This window comes from Coenobita brevimanus, chromosome 13 (genome assembly GCF_032717465.1).
Source record: "Coenobita brevimanus isolate Jiangsu-jjx chromosome 13, ASM3271746v2, whole genome shotgun sequence".
Classification (NCBI taxonomy): Eukaryota; Metazoa; Arthropoda; class Malacostraca; order Decapoda; family Coenobitidae; genus Coenobita; species Coenobita brevimanus.
In genome coordinates, this window is record NC_136966.1 from 8,167,371 (window position 1) to 8,189,585 (window position 22,215).

The window sequence follows — 22,215 nt, forward strand, 5'->3', positions numbered from 1 at the left end:
TATATGAGTGAGGTGGAGGGGAAGACTGAGGATGAGATGGAGGGATGGAGTGGAGAGGTAGCCTATATGAGAGAAGGGGGTGTGAGTTGGGAGCAGGGCAATGAAATGGAGGGGGACAGGGTGACGTGGAGGCGATTTGTTTGTGGCCACCCCGTACAGGATTAAGGCTTCTGGCGATAGATAGATAGACAGATAGATAAATTTTATTCAGGCTATTGCAAAACAATCATAATTTGATCAGGAAGAATCCCTCACAGTCAGGGGGTTAACAGTAGAAATAACAAGTTTCATAAATTCACCCAGCATATACAGCTGAATGGCTTGTCCCTTGTGCTTTTTTTTTTTTTTTTTTTTTTTTTTTTTTTAAAGAGAGAGAGAGAGGTTGGGGGGGGGGGGAGCATTTGCTCTCACCTGCTGGATCATCATGGTTGCCGTGTATGGAAAACACAGGTATGGCCACGTTCAGGTTGGGGTCCAAGTAGTTGACCATTGGATTTTTCAAGTGTCTGAAGTTCTCTGCTGGATCACTAACATACTTAAACAACACAGGCCTGCAGGGGACAACAAGTGATATTAACACCTACACACCAGTGACAGGTGATTAATTTTATTCCTCCTATCTCCAGACACTTTTATTTTTTGGTCTGAAACTGTAAAACTGTACCAATGTGTTGAGCAGTAGTGAATTTCTTACAAAAAACTGGCACTTTTGAGACACGATAGGCCATATCATTACAACCATTATCATCATTATATACTGTATTATCATCATCATCATTTGGACCTCCTTTCCCACCCTAGAACAAATATTCAAACTGTAAAAGTAAGATACTGTACTTCTATATCCTTTAATACCCTTGACTACCAAAATTTTCTTGAAAATTTGTATAAAAATATGGCTGCAGTAAGAATTAAAAATAAATAAATCATTACACTCAACTGGTTAACTGTTTCCCTCCAATGAGGTGTAATATTTTTTTATTCTTGCTACCATCACATGATTCTATTAAGGTTCTGAGGGATATCTATCACTGAAGGCAAAAACATAAAGAAAAAGACACCAATTAACCCCTTGCCTCCAGTAGTGTACATTTTACTCAGCTAGTGAGAAGTGTGAATGTCAGGGGCAGGACTGCGAGAGGCAGACTGAAAAAGACCTGGGACGAGGTCATAGAGTGTGACCTCAGGGATAATGGAATGAATTGAAAAGCTGCCATCAGGTTACCAAGGCTGATGCATGCAAGTATGTTGGAGCCTTTAAAGATGATACGATACGAATGATACAATACTATCATGCAGTTTTAATCGGCTTAGGGAGAGACATCAACTTGTGAAGTGGTTAACTGTTTTTAATCCTGTCACTACAAATTTCCCCAAAGCTTAATGAAAAAGGTCTGGAAGAATTAAATGTAAAATTCATACAAGTAAATGCTAAACATAAAATATACTGTAAATTAAAAAATGATGTCATACTGAAGAGGATTGCTTTTTAATCACATCATGCCACCAAAGGGAAGAAGCCTGGTCATCTACCTTTAAATGAAGTATACTGGACTACAGAAACTTACATGATGCCCTATACCTTAAAGGGGGTAATATGGCACTGACTCTTACTGGTTTTTATATCAAACTCCTAATATTCTCTCACATCTTCACTGCAAATGGAATCTATGGTACATGGGTCAGTGTGTCCTGCCCACAACTCGAAAAACTCAAGTTCAATATTTGGGGCTGATCAGAGCATTGGACAAAGTCTGTTTCCCCCACGTCCCCATTCACCTAGTAGTCCAACTGGGAACCTGAATGTCACTGAATACTGCAGGTCATATTTTAGGGGAACACTGACACTTAGCAGTGGTAGAGCGCCTGACTTGAGACTGAAGGATCAAGAGTTGGCACCCCGCCCGGAGAGCTGCCCTACTGAGAGAGATAACACCCTCCTGTCACCTAGCGATTTTCTGTAGCAGCCGTGGCTCAACGTGTTAGAGCACTCCCCTCTGGCCGAAGGGTCATAGGTTCGAGTCCACCCATGGGTCACCAGTAGACATCAGGAAGGGCATCTGGTCATACAGTTTTACACAGTCCAAACCTAAGTCCTCTACCCAGCGGCAATGCCTAAGCCATTATCGAAAAAAGGGGACACAGCGCATAAAAAAAATAAAATAAATAAATCTATCTATCTATTGCCAGATGATATAATCCCGTAAGGAGTGGACATTTGACTCTGAGTTATTTGTTTTACAGGGAAGGGCACTAACCCTCCACCAACCCACTTGCTGACACGTACACAGCACGTATGGCTCGGTTATATGGTTATCACCCAGCATTGTAAATAGTTTCTTGGCTTACAGGAAACCATTTGGCTTGTCACTCAATGTAAAGCCACCTGTAATGGAAAGAAATGCAACAAGAAGTGACAGGAAAGATGGGAGAAATAGGAAGAGAGGAGGCCAGGCACAGAAAAAGAATGATAAAGGCTAAGGAAGAAAGAGGTAGCATTACATCAAGTGAGTGGATGATGGTCGCCACCACCTACCACTAAATAAATAAATGAATAAATAAAAATAACGCTTATGTATGTACTGAAAATCAGTATCACATACAGCCAGGTTTCTTGGGGTTTGAACGATGAGTGGATGGAAGTGTGCCCCATTGGACTGGGCAAACTTGGGCTGCCTGGATGCTGCTACTTCTCACCCTGCCCTGGGGTGGGAAAGGAGGTCCTGATGATGATGATTCTTAGTGGCACAGGGGGCTTGTATCACCTCATTACTGGTGATTTATTCCGCACATTAGGCCTGAACAATTTTATATAGATAATACTGAAGTGCAGTGTGCAGAATAAATCGCTAAGGAAGAGATGTCACATAATTTACTAGGCCAATGAACACCTGTATCTAGGTGAATTCCTTTTTATTTATTCTTTCTGTTACCGAATGATTTTATTCAACTTAGGCTTCTCATACTAAAGAGGCTTGAAAGTGATATCTAAATCCTCTGGTTCAGAATGTCTATGCTAAGATGAACTGGTAAAAAAAAAAAAAAAAAGGGGGGGGGGAGGCAATACCAGGATCAAAGAATATGACCCTAATTTCTAAGTTTTCTTTTTCTTTGTCCTCACTATGGTGGTGTCTCACTTGTCTCCAAAAGTGTAGCGTCGCAGGAGGTCCATACATCGTACCACACACTGGCGGGACGGTTTGTTTTCATGGAAAAGGTCACCTCCCAGCAGGATGAAGTCAACCTGCTTCTCTGCTGCAATGCCCAGCATCTCCTCAAAGGTGTCCATGCTGTCATTAGCTGTGACAGTCAATAACAGGAATTAGCAATGCTTTTTTTTTTTTTTTTTATCATCATTATCTTTCCATTATTCTCATACTGTGAAACAGGATCCAGAAATATTATCACCATTCTGACTTTTTTTCCACCACCAAAAGATGGGATGAAGTTCAATCTACATACAAGGAAAGAAAAAAAATGAAAGTGGGAGGCCTATCAACAACATGCCAAATGAAATGGGTCAAACATTCACACATCTTTCAAAATGCCCTTGAAATCCTGGCTCTTCCTTGTGTATCTAACTATATACACTTTTCCCTTAAAAGACACCCTTCAATACACTTACTACATAACAATCTTTCTGATGACTATCAAGGTAAAATCCCCTCATTAACCATTCATCCAGCCATCCATTACCCCCTCCTATATTTCCACATCAGGTGCACAGAAGTCTTGGGCAAGGCTGCTTGGTCCACATAATTAAGCTGAGTGCAACCAGATGCTTGCCAGAGTGCCACCATTCTTTTCTTTTTTTTTAATGCAAGAAAGAAGGAACCAAAGGCCAGGGGCCCACAAACTGTTCCTTCCAAGAAAAAAAAAAGAAAAAAATACAAAAGAGAGCCAAATTCAAGATCCGATCATTTCGAGATGCCTGGTCACATTGCGTTTGAAAGACTGGAGATCATAGGAAATAGGAAATACTGACAAAGGGACACAGTTCCAGAGCTGACCTATTGCATAAATGAAGGACTGGGAGTAACGGTTAACTCTTGCATTAGAGAGTTGGACAGAAAAGGGGTGAGAGTTTGTTGTTAGACAGGCGCTATGCGCTCATCATAGAGATGGAGGGATGCAAGCAGACAGTTCAGAGGAGCAGCGACCATTGAAATAGCAATAGAAATGAGATAAAGATGCCACATTGCAGCGAAGAGACATAGGTTCAAGGGAGCCAGTAAGAGGAGGAGAGTTGATGAGACGAAAAGCCTTTAACTCCACCCTCTTGAGAAGAGCTGTATATGGGGAGCCTCCCCACACATGAGAGTTGTACTCTACATAGGGGCGAATAAAATCCGTGTATAAAGTCAACAACTGTGCAGGGGTAAAGAAGGTACGGAGTCGGCTTAGCACGCCTAATCTCTTGGAAACAGATTTTACAAGAGATGCAATATGATCTTTCCAAGATAAGTCTCGAGTGAATGAAACCTCAAGCATGTTCAAGGATGATGCAGGATATTATTAACCCTTTCAGGTCTCAAAAAGTCAAGGTTTGCAAAAAAAGAAAAAAATGTCATATTCATGCACAAGGAAGTAATACACATCTGCCTAAAAGACATTAGAGCTCTACTCACTATACAAGTGCTGCAAAAATGATGGGAAATTGCTTAGCAAGTGGTGTGTGGTAGCATGGTGAGTATTGCCGTCTCAGTGGGTAGGTGATTTCTTGGTGCATAGGCGACATGATTGCATTGTTTGTTTCCATGTTTTTCCATAAAAAAACAGTGCACTAATATATGTAAATTATATCTCACATGATTTGTGAATGATTCTTGAGATGTTTTCTTTACAGAAAACAAACTAAACAGTCACAAGATCCATATAAAACTATCACTTAATAGTTACTAATGACTAATTTATTTTACTTTTCTCTTACTTTCCTTAGTACTGTACAAGGCTGTGGGGGTGAGGAGCTTGCCTTTTGTATGTATGTTTAGTTTATTGTTGCTAACTATATCATCCTGTGTACTTACAGGCAGCAGTAGAGACGGTGATCAAATATTTATTATTTCTCAAAATTGACGGTGTTATAAGTATAACCAGGAAATATGAGAAACTCATGAAATATAAAACAGAAAAAAGTAAGGAGACACTAACAATCATTTGTCAATGAAAAAGGCAACACTCGCTGCACATATATGTCCGCCTGGTAACAAATAAATGCATGGTACATGTATAAAAGGCTACAGAAACAACCTTAGAAACCTAAAATCAAAAATCCGTAATTATTTTCCCTCAATCAGACACTCTAACACCCAGGAAATGAATAAATATTGAGACATACAACGCGGAAATCTCTAGATTTGCCTGTACGCGGCAGCTATGTGCATAGGCGGGAGGCAGGGGGTGGGGGATTGGAGGGAGAGTGGAGGGTGGAGGGTGGAGGGTGGGGGGTGGGAGGTAGAGGGGAGGAGGATCAATGGGAGGTAGGGGGGTGGAGCATTGGAGGGAAAGTGGAGGGCAGAAGGGTGGGAGGTAGAGGGGTGGGGAATCGGTGACAGGTAGGGGGCTGGAGAAAGGGGGATATGAAAGGGAGCAGGGACGTGAGAGCTATGTATCCTCCAGAGCAGTAAAAATATATTGCAAACAATATTCTTTTGCTAAATGAACTGTCTGATACCAAAATAGTAAAAATATTGCGAGATCAACAGTATAATAAAACCAGTACGTGCAGCCCAACCCCCCACCATGATTAGCTCTTTCCAGACTGTTTAAACTAAAATATTGTGATCTGCACATGCCTGGTGGAAGCAGAGGGGTCTGGGGAGCAGCTCGTTTCCTCATTTCATTCACCAGCCTCACGCAACAGTTTTCATTCATGCCTAAATATGCTGCCACTGGAGTGGCTATACCTCATACCAATTAATCTGGCCAGGCATGTATGGCAACAGTGTTCCTGCCGAGATTCTGATTGGCTGAAGGGGGTTGTTCGATTTCGTTGTTGCATAAACCGGTACTCTCTTTATTATCGGATGTGATACTGAATTTGTCGACAGTACAGTCGTCAAAAGCAATAAGATATCCGTTATATACTTAACAATAATGAAATTTTCGTAGGAAGGTAAAGATATGAGTCAACAAAGTATTATAACAGTCCAAGTCAAGGTCAACATTCGAACAATTCCTTTAAATCTCCGACACTCCTTAATATAACAGAAAATTAAGGAAACCTGCTAAATCTAAGCATTGGTATAATACACATTTATATTATAAGATCAGTCCTCACCTTTAAAACATACCAAAACTCTGAATAATTAAAAATTCCAATGAAAAGACAAGTTCTGCGGGGAGGGAGGTTTGAAACAATCGTGAAATTCAAAGTTGGCTAAAGGAAAACTATTTCATTGTATCTCCTCTATTATCACAGTAAGGACTGATCTCAAATTTTAAATGTGTTATACCAACGCCTAGATTTAGCAGGTTTCCTTAATTTTCTGTTATATTACGGAGTGTAGGAGATTTAACGGAGTTGTTCGAATGCTAACCTTGACTTGGACTGTTATAATACTTTGTTGACTCATATCTCTACCTTCCTACGAAAATTTCATTGTTGTTAAGTATATAACGGATATCTTATTGCTTTTAACGACTGTACTTTCGACAAATTCAATATTACATCTGATAATAAAGAGAGTACCGGTTTATGCAACAACAAAATCGAACAACCACCTCCAGCCGATCAGAATCTCGGCAGGAACACTGTTGCCATACATGCCTGGCCAGATTAATAGGTATGAGGTATAGGAGACCCCTACTGAGAAAGCCACTATAGTGACCAGGAGACCTGAAAGGGTTAAATATTAGTGGGTACTCCTGTGGAAGATTATGTCGGGTTGATAGGTGTAAAAACTGAGTCTTAGATGCATTAAAAACAACCAGATTATTTTTACCCCAGTAAGAGATACGAGCCAAGTCGGATATTAGGTTTGCCATAGCCTCATCCCTTGTTTGTTTAAGTAACTGATGAGATGGACGTTGCGGGAATCGAATGGAAAGGTGAAGGGTGGAATCATCAGTGTATGAGTGGATAGAGTTAGATGTACAGCTTAGAAGGTTATTGATGAATTAAAGGAAGTGAGTCGGTGATAGGACAGAACCCTGAGGAACACCAATGTTGACAGATTTAGAAGAACAATGGCTGTCTATAACAGCAGCTATAGAACGACCTGAAAGGAAGCTATAGATGAAGGCACAGATAGAAGGAAAGAAACCGTAAGAGGTCAGTTTGGAAATTAAAGATTTATGCCAGACTTGATCGAAAGCCTTTGAGATGTTAAGTGCAATGGCAAAGCTTTCGCCAAAGTCCCGAAAGGAGGATGACCAGGAGTCTGACAGGTAGGTGAGAAGATCACCGGTGGAGCATCCCTGATGGAACCCATACTGACGATCAGAAAGAAGGTTGTGATAGGAAAGATGCTTTAAAGTTTTTCTGTTAAGAACTGACTCCAAAACTTTTGAGATACAGGACGTTAAAGCAATTGGACGATAGGTAGATGGTTGGGAATGGTCACCCTTCTTTGGGACTGGCTGAATGAGAGCAAACTTCCCGCAAGAAGGAAAGGTACAAGTTGATAGACAAAGGTGAAAGAATTTACCCAGGCAGGGTGTAAGCACAGAAGCACAGTTCTTGAGGACAACAGAAGGGACTCCATCAGGCCCATATGCCTTGTTAGTATTGAGGCATTATACACCAGACCACACCTCCAATGTAAACACTTTATCCCTTCTTATGATGACATACCTTTAGTTTGCATCTGCTACCTCTCTTATGATTTCATTCACCCTAAGAGAGACTTGTCGAATTTAGATACAGCTTTAGTTAATCCCTTCACTACTAGAGCTCTGTCTTCAGGTGTGTAACATTGTCAGTGTGGAGCTAAGGTAAATTGGAAAAATCTGTCACTGGGTTGAAGGAGTCAAGGGCCACTTCATGAAATGTACAGCAGAATAATAATGATGGTTCATGACAGGTGGGGATTCAATGAGTCACCTTATTTGAAGTTTGGGGTTTTAAAGCCTTCAACTCCCTGACACACCTGTTGTGGAATAAGCATCCAACCATAATGGGAATATACACTACATGAATGGATGGCCATGGCAGAACCATTAAGTCCTCCATCATCAGGCTGCCCTTTCTCCAACTCAAACCCCCACTCATTTATGTAACCTAAATTGATATGAAAAAGATCAACAATACATGTGTAGAAAAGAACGATATGGTAGTGTTCAATGCTAAAAATATATCAGTAAGGAAAAGCTGCCACACAGCCTCCTGAGACAAAAGAACACTGGCTTATCAGATGAAGGCAACTGCTAAATTTATATCATCTCAACCTCTTCTCCCACCTAATGATGGGGTATGGGACGCCCCATATGAAAAATCCTGATATAAGAACTACCAAAAATCTTTTCATTTATGCTAAATGGGACATACTTTCACTCACTCACCATTTTACAATAATAAAAAATAATTATAATCGACAGTGATAACTAACCACGTTCTGCATCCTTCTCGGCAAAGCCCAGGTGGTTGTCTGTGGCTATAAGGATGCGGAATGTGTCAGTGGCCGAGGCTCCCATCGTTGCTGTTTGTTATCTGTTGAAAATATGCAAACATTCACATCATCATCCACCCCCTGTGAAGGATGAGAAAACTCCCTAACAGGTGGAAATGTGTAAAAATGAAATTACTCTCACTGGAAAAAGCAGAGAAAATAAGATTTATGATATAAACGCCTACCCGTACACTTACCTAGATTTACGAAAGCTGCATGAGCTCACCCTAGTTTAAAAAGTCTCACCCAAACTTGATGAAATCGTCTAAAGATAACAAGAACGAACGATCCGTTATCCGTCTCAAGCACTTAAAAATTCTACAAGTATCAAATATTTAATGAATTCTTTGGTAAGAAAATGGGTAAAAATGTTTAAGAAGTATTGTCAAATACAATTCCAGACCTGTCACTTACTATAAAACACCAACCACTTAAGTATGATCGTCCTCGCCACTGATGAGCCCACCATGGAAGAGGCGGGAGACCAATAAGGGAACAGCAATATAAATGTTATTACAGTATTTTGTCTCTGAATAAAAAGTCAGTAAGTTATTATCATTTTCCATTTATTTTCTTTTTGAGTATGAAGTTAGGTACATCTCTTTTTTTTTATGTATGTGCTCTGCTGAGAAGAATTTTTCAACGTTATCAAACTAAATCATGTGGCATATTTATGACAGCTACTTACAAAAGAATTGATACTGAGAATATCAGATTCTTGTACAAGTTGGTTTAAAAGACAGTGAAAATATGTGTGTGTGTGTGTGTGTGTGTGTGTGTGTGTGTGTGTGTGTGTAATTTATGTAGCCGCCGCCAGGGCGGCGCTGGTGTAGCGGCAGCCATGTTACACCACATCTGATGTCCTAGTTTTTGTACTGAACTGCCCTGTGGGTTTTTGAAAGCAGCTGACGAATCCAGAAAATATAGCGCCATGGTCCACTGTGCAGCTTGCGGATACAAAAATGGGCACAGGAATTCATCAAAAAGAGATGGCGTTACATTTCACAAGTAAGAAATGTTATGCTGGGTGTTTCTAGTTCGACCTCTCGTCCTAAGAACACCAGCTACTGAGCGGGGTCCTCTTTCCGGACCGGAATTAAAGCACCCACAAAGGAACAGGACATAAAAACCAAGCAGTACACCTTAACACATCTATTACCTTAACTCTGACACCGTGACATTATACACAAAGAGATATTGGATACGTATAAAGACAGGGAACACAGAATTAGCCTTTAATACAGTGGTTAAGATTACACACAGTAAGTCACTCTTCACTTGTACAGGAATATTTAGTACTAATATTACAGTACCCGAATAATATGCTTTGGCATATTATTCGGGTACTGAGTACGTTTCACTTGGGGAGGACGTGACCAGGAGTGGGGGGAATGAATAGTAGCCTACCATAAGTGGGTAGAATGCGGGTCGCGTCACTCGCGGGAGTTACTTAGGCACAGTAGCACTGGGTCACAGGTTTCTGATGAACCCCGCACGCACCTGCTCTAACCCACGTTTTCTTTACGCCCTCCTGTATATAGTCTTTTCTGTTCTGCCAGGTATCGGGTCACTGTGCACTGAATATGTCTATAGCCATTTATATATCATTCGGGCCTTACTCTGTTCTCTCACTGTACACTACTGTGGTGATTGTTCACTATATTAGTCTTATTAAGGTCACTACGTACCCGTATTTTCTTTGGGTATCGCCTGCTGCGCGTCCTGGGCGTTAGAAAGGGGCCCTACGGGCAGCCCTCCTGAAGGGGGCAGGGCACTGTCCATAGGGACGTCACTGGCCGGGTGGTAGTCGTCGTTGGGGTGCAGGGAGGCCTTCCGATCTGGGGGCCTCGACCTGAGAGGCGGCCCTCGCACTGGGGCCGCGCCGATGGGGTGCAGGGAGGCCCTCCGGTCTGAGGGCCTCGACCTGTGGGGTGGCCCTCGGGACTGGGACTGAACAGCTGCAGGAGGCGGGCCTGGCGCCTAGGAGAGAGGGAACCTGGGTTGTCTGTGCCTGGGGACTGCTGGCCAGACCTGGGAGTTCGCCTACAGGAAGAAGCGCCATCTGGGGTGAACTGCGGCGTCGCCTCCGTCGGGTGTCCGTCAGGGACAGGGACCTCCCAGGGGTAAGTGGTAGGGTTTGGACTGGGCCACGCCACCACTCCGCCAACACCTCCGGGGAATTGCTCCTGTGGGGAGACAAAGGGTGTTCCACGCAGCCAAGAGGAAAGGGGTCGGCCGCACAAGGGACCTCCTGCTCCGGGAGAGCCTTTGGAGTCACGAATGAGGGGCGTACGGTGGCCACGCCCTCCCCGTCACGTACGGTGGCCGTGAACACGGTTTCGTGACTCCTAGGGCTCGCAGCTGAAGGCCGTACGGTGGCCGCTACTTCTCCGTCACGTACAGTGGCTGTGAACACGGTGCTGCTCCCGAAGGAGGAAAAGGCAGGAGAGGGGTGCACAGGGGCAGCACCCTCTCTGGTGGGTGCTGAGGCCGTAGCCTAGGGTCTACTTACCCTTTCATGCACTAAGGCCGTAGTCAAGGGTATACTTACCCTCTCACGCACTAAGGCTGTAGCCGTGTGCCTGCCCACCTGCTGGGAAGCAACTGAAGGGCGTACGGTGGCCGCTCCTTCCCCGTCACGTACGGTGGTCGTGAACGCGGTGTTACTCCCACATGAGGAAAAGGCAGGAGAGGGGTGCACAGGGGCAGCGCCCTCTCCGGTACGTGGTGAGGCCGTAGCCGAGGGTCTACTTACCCTTGCACACACTAAGGCCGTAGCCGAGGGTCTACTTACCCTTGCACGCACTAAGGCCGTAGCCGTGGGCCTGCCTGCCCTTCGGGAAGTAACTGAGGCGTTACTGCCGTAGGAGGTAATAGTGGATGAGGGGCGTATGGTGGCCACTCCCTCCCCGTCACGTACGGTGGCCATGAATGCGGTTCCACTATTCCTCTCTCTGCCAGTTGGGGCGCATTCAATAACTAACGCCCCGAGGCCGTCCCCAGATGTGGCTGTGACTGAGGGGCATACGGTGGCCGCTCCCTCCCTCTTCACGTACGGTGGCCGTGATGGCGGTGTCACAGGGGGAAACAACTGAAGGGCGTACAGTGACCGCCCCTTCCCCGGTACGTACGGTGGCCATACCGCGGTGTTGCCTGGGACTGACTGGATCAGCCCCACCCCGAACCTGCCGAGGGTTGCCCCGCCTGCAGGGTCGTTGCCTCTTGTCGCTCACCTGGTGTTGTGACAGTTGCGGGGAAGAGGGGCTCCGGGGATAGGTGTCAATTTGACCCTCTTGTCCTGGGTCATTAACCCTGCCGTGGTGTCCTCCTGGGGTGGTGGTGGGGTGGTGGTGTGGTGGTGGCTCGGTGGTGGGGTGGGGGGTGGTGTGGTGGTGGCTCGGTGGTGGGGTGGGGGGTGGTGTGGTGGTGGCTCGGTGGTGGGGTGGGGGGTGGTGTGGTGGTGGCTCGGTGGTGGGGTGGGGGGTGGTGTGGTGGTGGCTCGGTGGTGGGGTGGGGGGTGGCGGGGTGAGTGGTCCGGCGGCGGCGGGTATTTTAAGAAATATATCCTGTTGCTAGTTCTATCAAGCCTCATACACACCAAGATACAAAGTCGCGCAACATTGTCTCTGGACTGTCTCGCATCTGTCTCAGAAAAATCTAAATTTCTCTTGCAACAGTTGCTAGACACTGTCTCTGGGTCACGTACACACCGAGATACTTTATCCACCAAAAGTCGCGCGACAATTTCACTAGACTGTTGCGCGACTGTCTCAGGAAAGTCTAAATCTGTCGCTGGACAGTCACGCGACGGTCCAGCTACAAGATTTCGGCTATATCTTGTCTCCCACTAGATATAGGAGACAAGATACAAGTTGCTTGGTGCGGAGGGATTTGGCAACGGATGACGGATTTTATTTTTTTTTTTTAAGTTCGCATTTAAAAATGCACGCCTCCTGCTATGAGGCATCAGTATTCACAAATTTTAACGTTATTTATGCATAACAGTTGTACCATACATTGAATAATTATATGTATATGGTTCTATCCTAAATAATTATAGAGTATATTTATATGTACTCTAATTTTGCATAAAAGTTATACATCATCGTTGAAAGATTATACTGTATGTATAAGGGTCTGTCCTACTAATAATTATGATATATTTACACGTTTTACATACATCGTTGAAAAATTATGGGTACGTATATGGTTCAGTCATAACAGTTATTAGCTTTAGTGATTCCACTGTTGGTTTTGGCAATTATTCACACACACACACACACACACAGGGATTCAACTGAGCCGGATGTGCTACATCGGCGCTCCGTACCGAACCAACACGGCCAGTAGTATTACCTAAATTAGTATCTTTGTATGACGCAAGCTCTGTACCAGGTTAGACTAAATGATTTTTCATTATTAAAAGGAAAAAAATAATAAGTTTAAACAAGACTTGTTCAAACAGGAAAGAGAAGCAAGACGAAAGAATACGCTGAGTCATCTGAGGTTTGTTTAGACTACAACAACACGGGGATTGTAAGTACATATTCTGCACTTTTAGTATTGCAAAATGGATACATACTTTAGTAAAGCAAATTTGGAAAAGAAAAGGGATAAAGGTAAAAAGCAAAATGATGATTTCTACCAAGAACTGGTTGAAGTGGAGACCCACAATAGACTAGTTGAACGGGTAAACAAACTAGAAATGGCTTTCAAAAATGAAATTCATGAAATAAAGAAGCAGATGCACTTGCAAAAGGAAGAAATTGAAAAACTAGGAAGAGAGGCCAATAAGAAAGACACAACCATCAGTGAACTAACAGAGGAATTGAGTACACTTAGGAAGAAAATGAGTGAAATGGCAAGTACAGTAGTCAATCACGAGAGTGTTATGGAAGAGTTAAAAAATGACACAGAGACAATTAGGCAAGTAAGCAGTCTTATTGACCACAGCACTGATATTGAGGAGAAGATAACACAGGTGAATGAAGCTGTGCAAAACTACAAAAATGATGTGGAAACCACGTATGCTGAAATGGTGAAAGTAAAGAAAGACTTAGAAACAAGGGTGGAGGAAAAAAGCATTAAAAAGGAAGTGAAAAGAATAATCTAAAACAATCCAAAGTTAGTCAGAGATTCAGTAGATATAAACAAATCTACAGTAATCACTGGTATAGAAGAGGAAGAAGTAAAAAACAAGATCACAAGAGACAAAAAGGAGATGGCAAATGTAATGAGCTTACTGAAGGAAGTATCAGAGGAAATCTGTAGTAAAGACATAGAGGAACACAAAAGGTTAGGGAAATATGAGAAAAGCAAGACAAGACCTCTAAAGGTGACTTTCCAGAGTGTAAACACTGTGGAAGAGATACTAAAAAATGCAAAGAATCTTATGGAAAAAAGAGGAGTTCAAAAATGTATGGATAAAAAGATGCCTAACACAAGAGGAACTGGAATTACTGAAAGAGAAAAGGGAGGAAGCAAAAACAAAAAATGAGGGAAGATCAGAAGAGGAGAAGAAGAAATTTTTTTACAAAGTAATAGGATTGCAGGTACGAAAGTGGTACACAAACAGGATGGAATAAAAAGGAGGAAGGTAGTAGAACCATGTCATGACAAGTATATAAACATGATGATAAAGTTGATGTACTCAAATGTGGATGGAATGGTATCTAAATTACTAGAGATGAATGATTATGTCAGAGAAAATGAACCACAAATAATATGCCTAACTGAAACAAAATTAACACCAAGGATATCCAATGACATACTAAACTTAGAGGAATACAATATATGGAGAAGAGACAGAAATTTTAAAAAAGGAGGAGGAATTATAATATTAACTAAGAAAAATCTAAAAGTCAATGAAATAAAGCTAGATATACCATCACAAGTAGAACTGATTGCAGTAGAGATCAACACATCTGAAGGTAAAGTAATTGTAGCCAATTTGTACATGCCACCCAGATCAAACACATGGGAAAGAGATGAATATGAGGACCTGGCAGAGAGTACAATTCAGAGTTTAAGATCATTACTACATAAAATGGAAGAGACACCAGAAAGAATTATACTAACTGGGGATTTCAATACAAATATAAATTGGAATACTCTAGACATAATTAACCAAGAAAGCTGTTGGGACCAAAAGCTCCTGGATCTCGTACAAGAGTTCTTCCTAACGCAACATGTGAGGGAAACCACCAGAAAAAGAGGACTTGATGTACCTTCAGTGCTAGATCTAATATTTACTAGGCAAGAAAATGATATTGACAGTTTAATATATCACCCTCCACTCGGCAAAAGCGATCATGCAGTACTAAATTATAACTTCAGGATAGCATATGACATAGTAAACAGCAATGACAGTTACAAAAAGGGCCTAAACTATAAAAAAGGAAATTATCAAAACCTAAAGAAGTATTTCTTAGAAGTTGATTGGGAAAATGAGCTTAGAGGACAAGATTTAAATGCTGTATATAAAAAGTTCTGTGAATTTTATGAAATAAGAGTCCAGAAGTACATCCCACAGCACAAAGAAGCAGATAAGAAAATACAGAAATGGTTCAATACAGAATGTAAAAAATCAAAAGAAAGAAGAGATTTGTTGTGGAACAGATACAGAAGACATAATAGTGAAAGGGCGTATAATAATTACAAACAGGCAAGAAACAATTATACAAGAATAAGGAGGGAAGCCCAAAAACAGTTTGAGGAGGATATAATAAATAAAAGTTGTTATCAACCAAAGCTGTTTTACAGCTATATCACAAGCAAAACCAAAGTAAAAGATATAATACAAACAATTACGGACGAGGGAATCACTTATACACAAGAGAAAGATATTTGTGAAGCACTAAATAAGAATTTCCAATTAGTTTTTACAGAAGAAAAAAATTTTGAGAGGGACTATGTGGAACATGCATGTCCACACATACTACCAGATATACAAACAGCAGAAAAAGTAATACAGGAGGAGTTAAGTAGATTAGACAGAGGAAAAGCAAGTGGTCCTGATGAAATTTCATGTTGGGTACCACGAGAATGTGCAAAGGAGTTAAGTAAACCATTATTTTTAATTTTCAAGAAATCCTTGAGTCAAGGTAAACTACCTGATATTTAGAAAAAAGCAAATATTGTCCCCTTATTCAAGAAAGGAAATAGACAAAATCCACTCAACTACCGACCAGTATCAGTGACCAGTGTTGTAAGCAAGGTATTAGAAAAGCTTATAAGAAAAGCTTGGGTAAATCATCTAGAAGAACACAGTATGATAACAGAAAGACAGTTTGATTTCAGAAAAGGAAAATCATGTGTTACTAATCTGCTGAGCTACTATGACAGAGTAACAAACACAATACAGGAAAGGGAAGGATGGGTGGACAGTATCTATTTAGATTTCAAGAAAGCTTTTGACACAGTACCACACCAAAGACTTTAATGGAAACTGTACCATCAAGGAGGAATTCGAGGCAAACTGTTTTCTTGGATGCAAGATTTTCTCATAAAAAGAGAAATGAGAACAGTACTAAGAGGAAACTACTCATCATGGAAAGAAGTGACTAGTGGAGTACCACAGGGTTCAGTGCTGGCACCAATCATGTTTTTAGTGTATATAAATGATATAAACAGTAACACTGGAAATGAGAACTATCTGAATATGTTTGCAAATGATGCAAAAATACAAAGGAGAATTACTAACTCAGACTCTTGTAAAGAGCTACAAGAAGAATTAAATAAACTTCATGAATGGAGTAGTACATGGCAAATGGAATTCAGTGTGGACAAGTGTCATGTAATCAAGTTTGGTAAAAGTGGAAAAAGACCTGATTGGGATTATAAGTTAGGAAATAAAACCCTATACACATCAGAAAGAAAGACCTAGGTGTGATTATCAATAACAGACTATCTCCGGCTGACCACATCAGCGAGAAGGTACGGAACATGTATACACTGCTTGCAAATATGAGAATAGCATTCACATACATAAATGAAGACATGCTAAGAAGGATAATAACATCATTCATTAGACCAACCCTGGAATATGCATCAGTAGTCTGGAGTCCTCATCTCAAAAAGCACATAGACAAGATTGAAAAAGTTCAAAGGGCCGCTACAAGATGGATACCAAGCTTAAGGGACCTAAGCTACGAAGAAAGACTAAACTGAATCTACCAACACTACAGGAGAGAAGGAAAAGAGGTGACATGATAATGCTATATAAGTGCATATCAGGGGAGGAGAAAATAGACATAAATGATTACTTAACATATGGAGAAGCATCAGCAAGAGGACACTGCAAAAAACTGCATAAGAAGAGAGGTGATAAAGACCTAAGGAAATTCAGTTTCCCAAACAGAGCAGTTGATCAATGGAATGCACTATCGAATGAAATAGTGTGTGCCAAAACAATTAATAAAATTAAGGATATGTACGATAAATATGGTTTAAGACACGGGACAGTACGAGCTTGACTCATTCCTGTAGAGATACAATTAGGTAAGAACAATTAGGTAAGAACACACATACACACAAATTTGGAAAAGAAAAGGGATAAAGGTAAAAAGCAAAATGATGATTTCTACCAAGAACTGGTTGAAGTGGAGACTCACAATAGACTGGTTGAACGTGTAAACAAACTAGAAATGGCTTTCAAAAATGAAATTCATGAAATAAAGAAGCAGATGCACTTGCAAAAGGAAGAAATTGAAAAACTAGGAAGAGAGGCCAATAAGAAAGACACAACCATCAGTGAACTAACAGAGGAATTGAGTACACTTAGGAAGAAAATGAGTGAAATGGCAAGTACAGTAGTCAATCACGAGAGTGTTATGGAAGAGTTAAAAAATGACACAGAGACAATTGGGCAAGTAAGCAGTCTTATTGACCACAGCAGTGATATTGAGGAGAAGATAACACAGGTGAATGAAGCTGTGCAAAGCTACAAAAATGATGTGGAAACCACGTATGCTGAAATGGTGAAAGTAAAGAAAGACTTAGAAACAAGGGTGGAGGAAAAAAGCATTAAAAAGGAAGTGAAAAGAATAATCCAAAACAATCCAAAGTTAGTCAGAGATTCAGTAGATATAAACAAATCTACAGTAATCACTGGTATAGAAGAGGAAGAAGTAAAAAACAAGATCACAAGAGACAAAAAGGAGATGGCAAATGTAATGAGATTACTGAAGGAAGTATCAGAGGAAATCTGTAGTAAAGACATAGAGGAACACAAAAGGTTAGGGAAATATGAGAAAAGCAAGACAAGACCTCTAAAGGTGACTTTCCGGAGTGTAAACACTGTGGAAGAGATACTAAAAAATGCAAAGAATCTTATGGAAAAAGAGGAGTTCAAAAATGTATGGAAAAAAAGATGCCTAACACAAGAGGAACTGGAATTACTGAAAGAGAAAAGGGAGGAAGCAAAAACAAAAAATGAGGGAAGATCAGAAGAGGAGAAGAAGAAATTTTTTTACAAAGTAATAGGATTGCAGGTACGAAAGTGGTACACAAACAGGATGGAATAAAAAGGAGGAAGGTAGTAGAACCATTTCATGACAAGTATATAAACAAGATGATAAAGTTGATGTACTCAAATGTGGATGGAATGGTATCTAAATTACTAGAGATGAATGATTATGTCAGAGATAATGAACCACAAATAATATGCCTAACTGAAACAAAATTAACACCAAGGATATCCAATGACATACTAAACTTAGAGGAATACAATATATGGAGCAGAGACAGAAATTTAAAAAAAGGAGGAGGAATTATAATATTAACTAAGAAAAATCTAAAATCAAGGAAATAAAACTAGATATACCATCACAAGTAGAACTGTTGCAGTAGAGATCAACACATCTGAAGGTAAAATAATTGTAGCCAATTTGTACATGCCACCCAGATCAAACACATGGGAAAGAGACGAATATGAGGACCTGGCAAAGAGTACAATTCAGAGTATAAGATCATTACTACATAAAATGGAAGAGAAATCGGAAAGAATTATACTAACTGGGGACTTAAATACAAATATAAATTGGAATACTCTAGATATAATTAGCCAAGAAAGCTGTTGGGACCAAAAGCTCCTGGATCTCGTACAAGAGTTTTTCCTAACGCAACATGTGAGGGAAACCACCAGAAAAAGAGGACTTGATGTACCTTCAGTGCTAGATCTAATATTTACTAGGCAAGAAAATGATATCGACGGTTTAATATATCACCCTCCACTCGGCAAAAGCGATCATGCAGTACTAAATTATAACTTCAGGATAGCATGTGACATAGTAAACAGCAATGACAGTTACAAAAAGAGTCTAAACTATAAAAAGGGAAATTATAGAGACCTAAAGAAGTACCGGGTATTTCTTTGAAGCTGATTGGGAAAATGAGCTTAGAGGACACGATTTAAATGCTGTATATAAAAAATTTTGTGAATTTTATGAAATAGGAGTCCAGAAGTACATCTCACAGCACAAAGAAGCAGATAAGAAAATACAGAAATGGTTCAATACAGAATGTAAAAAATCAAAAGAAAGAAGAGATTTGTTGTGGAATAGATACAAAAGACATAATAGTGAAAGGGCGTATAATAATTACAAACAGGCAAGAAACGACTATACAAGAATAAGGAGGGAAGCCCAAAAACAGTTTGAGGAGGATATAATAAATAAAAGTAGTGATCAACCAAAGCTGTTTTACAGCTACATTAGAAGCAAAACCAAAGTAAAAGATATAATACTATCCATTACGGACGAGGGAATCACTTATACACAAGAGAAAGATATTTGTGAAGCACTAAATAAGAATTTCCAATTAGTTTTTACAGAAGAAAAAAATTTTGAGAGGGACTGTGTGGAACACGCATGTCCACACATACTACCAGATATACAAATAGCAGAAAAAGTAATACAGGAGGAGTTAAGTAGATTAGACAGAGGAAAAGCAAGTGGTCCTGATGATATTTCATGTTGGGTATTACGAGAATGTGCAAAGGAGTTAAGTAAACCATTATTTTTAATTTTCAAGAAATCCTTGAGTCAAGGTAAACTACATGATATTTGGAAAAAAGCAAATATTGTCCCCTTATTCAAGAAAGGAAATAGACAAAATCCACTCAACTACCGACCAGTATCACTGACCAGTGTTGTAAGCAAGGTATTAGAAAAGCTTATAAGAAAAGCTTGGGTAAATCATCTAGAAGAACACAGTATGATAACTGAAAGACAGTTTGGTTTCAGAAAAGGAAAATCATGTGTTACTAATCTGTTGAGCTACTATGACAGAGTAACAAACACAATACAGGAAAGGGAAGGATGGGTGGACAGTATCTATTTAGATTTCAAGAAAGCTTTTGACACAGTACCACACCAAAGACTTTAATGGGCACTGTACCATCAAGGAGGAATTCGAGGCAAACTGTTTTGTTGGATGCAAGACTTTCTCAAAAAAAGAGAAATGAGGACAGTACTAAGAGGAAACAACTCATCATGGAAAGAAATGACTCGTGGAGTACCACAGAGTTCAGTGCTGGCACCAATCATGTTTTTAGTGTATATAAATGATATAAACAGTAACACTGGAAATGAGAGCTATCTGAATATGTTTGCAGATGATGCAAAAATACAAAGGAGAATTACTAAGACAGACTCTTGTAAAGAGCTACAAGAAGAATTAAATAAACTTCATGAATGGAGTAGTACATGGCAAATGGAATTCAATGTGGACAAGTGTCATGTAATCAAGTTTGGTAAAAGTGGAAAAAGACCTGATTGGGATTATAAGTTAAGAAATAAGGTCAAATTTTACACGTTGCCCTCATCCGATTTTCGACTTTTCGTTAACATTTTGTAGTAGAACTGGTCATTCTAAGAATCTTTTCTTCTATGGCTTTTCGCAAATTGATAATAAACGAGTTACCCGCGACTTCCGCCAATCACAATCACGGATAGGTGGTATTATTTCGTACTTACACCCAACTCACTGACAACAAAAGTGGCTAACTCACCTTATACTTTACGCAGTTCTAAACATTTTTTCTTCTATGACACTTCCGTCTTAAATCAATCGTTGATGAGTTATGCAATTTATTAAACTTATTATTTTCTATGGGAGAGATTTTCCCTGCCGTGTGTGTGTTCGTTGGTGCGTGTTATGTGTGTGGGTGGATAAAGCCCATGCGTAGCACATGAATCAGCCAATCACAAAGTAGAATTTCAAATGCCCCATGCTAGGGCTCGCAAGATTTGAAAGTCAGTTCGTCTCCAACCATAGACTGGGAAGCCAGCAAAATTTATTACTTCACTACTATTTCACAGTTCTACCAGCAAGAAGATAAAACCGTTGCCTTTGTGCGATCGCATGGTGTTTTACCTTCAACAGGAACAAAGTACCCAAATCAAGGCAAAAGTCTCATTTTATGTGAGAATCAGTCGTGTTGCACTGTCACCAGTCACCAGTTGCCGTTACAGCTACAGACGACTCTTCAGATGCAGACGAGGAACTGTAAACTGCTAGGTAAATGCATTATTTCTTATTTACACCCGGTTAGGTTAGGTTAGATGAGGTTTGGTTAATGTCATGGGGGGTCTGGTGGGCGAAGCCCCCCAGTTACGAAGCACGGCCAGGGTTGGGGGGTCTGGGGGGGGAAGCCCCCCAGTTAGGAAACACGAACTCCCTAAGAAGCTTAAAATTATTTTCTTCCGAAGGATTTTAGTGTTTTTCGTTTGATTTTGATAACAGTTCCAGTAGGAAATCACTCGCTTCTGCGTTTTTCCCCCACCCAACACCCCGGTTTCCCACAGGTCCCCCAGTATTCTTGGAGGGAGGGGGAAGAACCGCAAAAAAATACGTTTCACGTAATAATAGGCGTCCAACCTGAGTGTTTTCTGTTGTTTTTGGTGTGATTTTTGTTGATTTGGACCGGTCCTTTCCACCGGAAGTCGCTAGTGGCGTTCAACAAAAACTAGCGACTTGCGATAGAAACGAAGGTCAAAATCGATCGAATCACACCAAAAACAACAGGAACCACTCAGGTTGGATGAATAAATCGAATGAGGGCAACGTGTAAAAATGAGGAGTACCGGTACGTGTAAAGTTTGGTCTTCCAGGACAAACTTTCAATGTGAGCAGGTGAGCGGACAGAGCGCGTGCTCGTCTGTGATTGTGATTGGTGGAAGTAAATCGCGTGTAACTCGTTTATTATCAATTTGCGAGAGAAATGTCATAGAAGAAAAGATTCTTAGAATGACCAGTTCTACTAGAAAATGTTAACGAAAAGTCGAAAATCGGATGAGGGCAACGTGTAAAAATTGACCGGAAATAAAACCCTATACACATCAGACAGAAAGACCTAGGTGTGATTATCAAAAACAGACTATCTCCGGCTGACCACATCAGCGAGAAGGTACGGAACATGTATACACTGCTTGCAAATATGAGAATAGCATTCATATACATAAATGAAGACATGCTAAGAAGGATAATAACATCATTCATTAGACCAACCCTGGAATATGCATCAGTAGTCTGGAGTCCTCTATCTCAAAAAGACACATAGACAAGATTGAAAAAAAGTTCAAAGAGCGCGCTACAAAGATGGATA

At 40.7% G+C, this 22,215-nt stretch overlaps 2 protein-coding genes across 2 annotated transcripts in view; both read right to left on the reverse strand.

Moving 5' to 3' along the window:
• Positions 1 to 9,067, reverse strand: part of mre11 (double strand break repair nuclease mre11) — a 36,568-nt gene extending 27,501 nt beyond the window's left edge. The window contains exons 1-4 of the mRNA XM_080284258.1: positions 9,024 to 9,067; positions 8,550 to 8,650; positions 3,138 to 3,300; positions 412 to 551 (exon numbers count right to left, since the gene is read on the reverse strand). Coding sequence (XP_080140384.1) covers positions 412 to 551; positions 3,138 to 3,300; positions 8,550 to 8,634 — 388 coding nt within the window. The 5' untranslated portion in view covers positions 8,635 to 8,650; positions 9,024 to 9,067. The remainder of the gene's footprint in view (positions 1 to 411; positions 552 to 3,137; positions 3,301 to 8,549; positions 8,651 to 9,023) is intronic.
• Positions 9,068 to 9,472: 405 nt separating this feature from the next.
• The window catches only part of LOC145414843 (crustacyanin-A2 subunit-like), a 54,839-nt gene continuing 42,096 nt past the window's right edge, over positions 9,473 to 22,215 (reverse strand). Inside the window, exon 5 of the mRNA XM_080284268.1 lies at positions 9,473 to 9,556. Within this exon, the coding sequence (XP_080140394.1) occupies positions 9,473 to 9,556 (84 nt within the window). The remainder of the gene's footprint in view (positions 9,557 to 22,215) is intronic.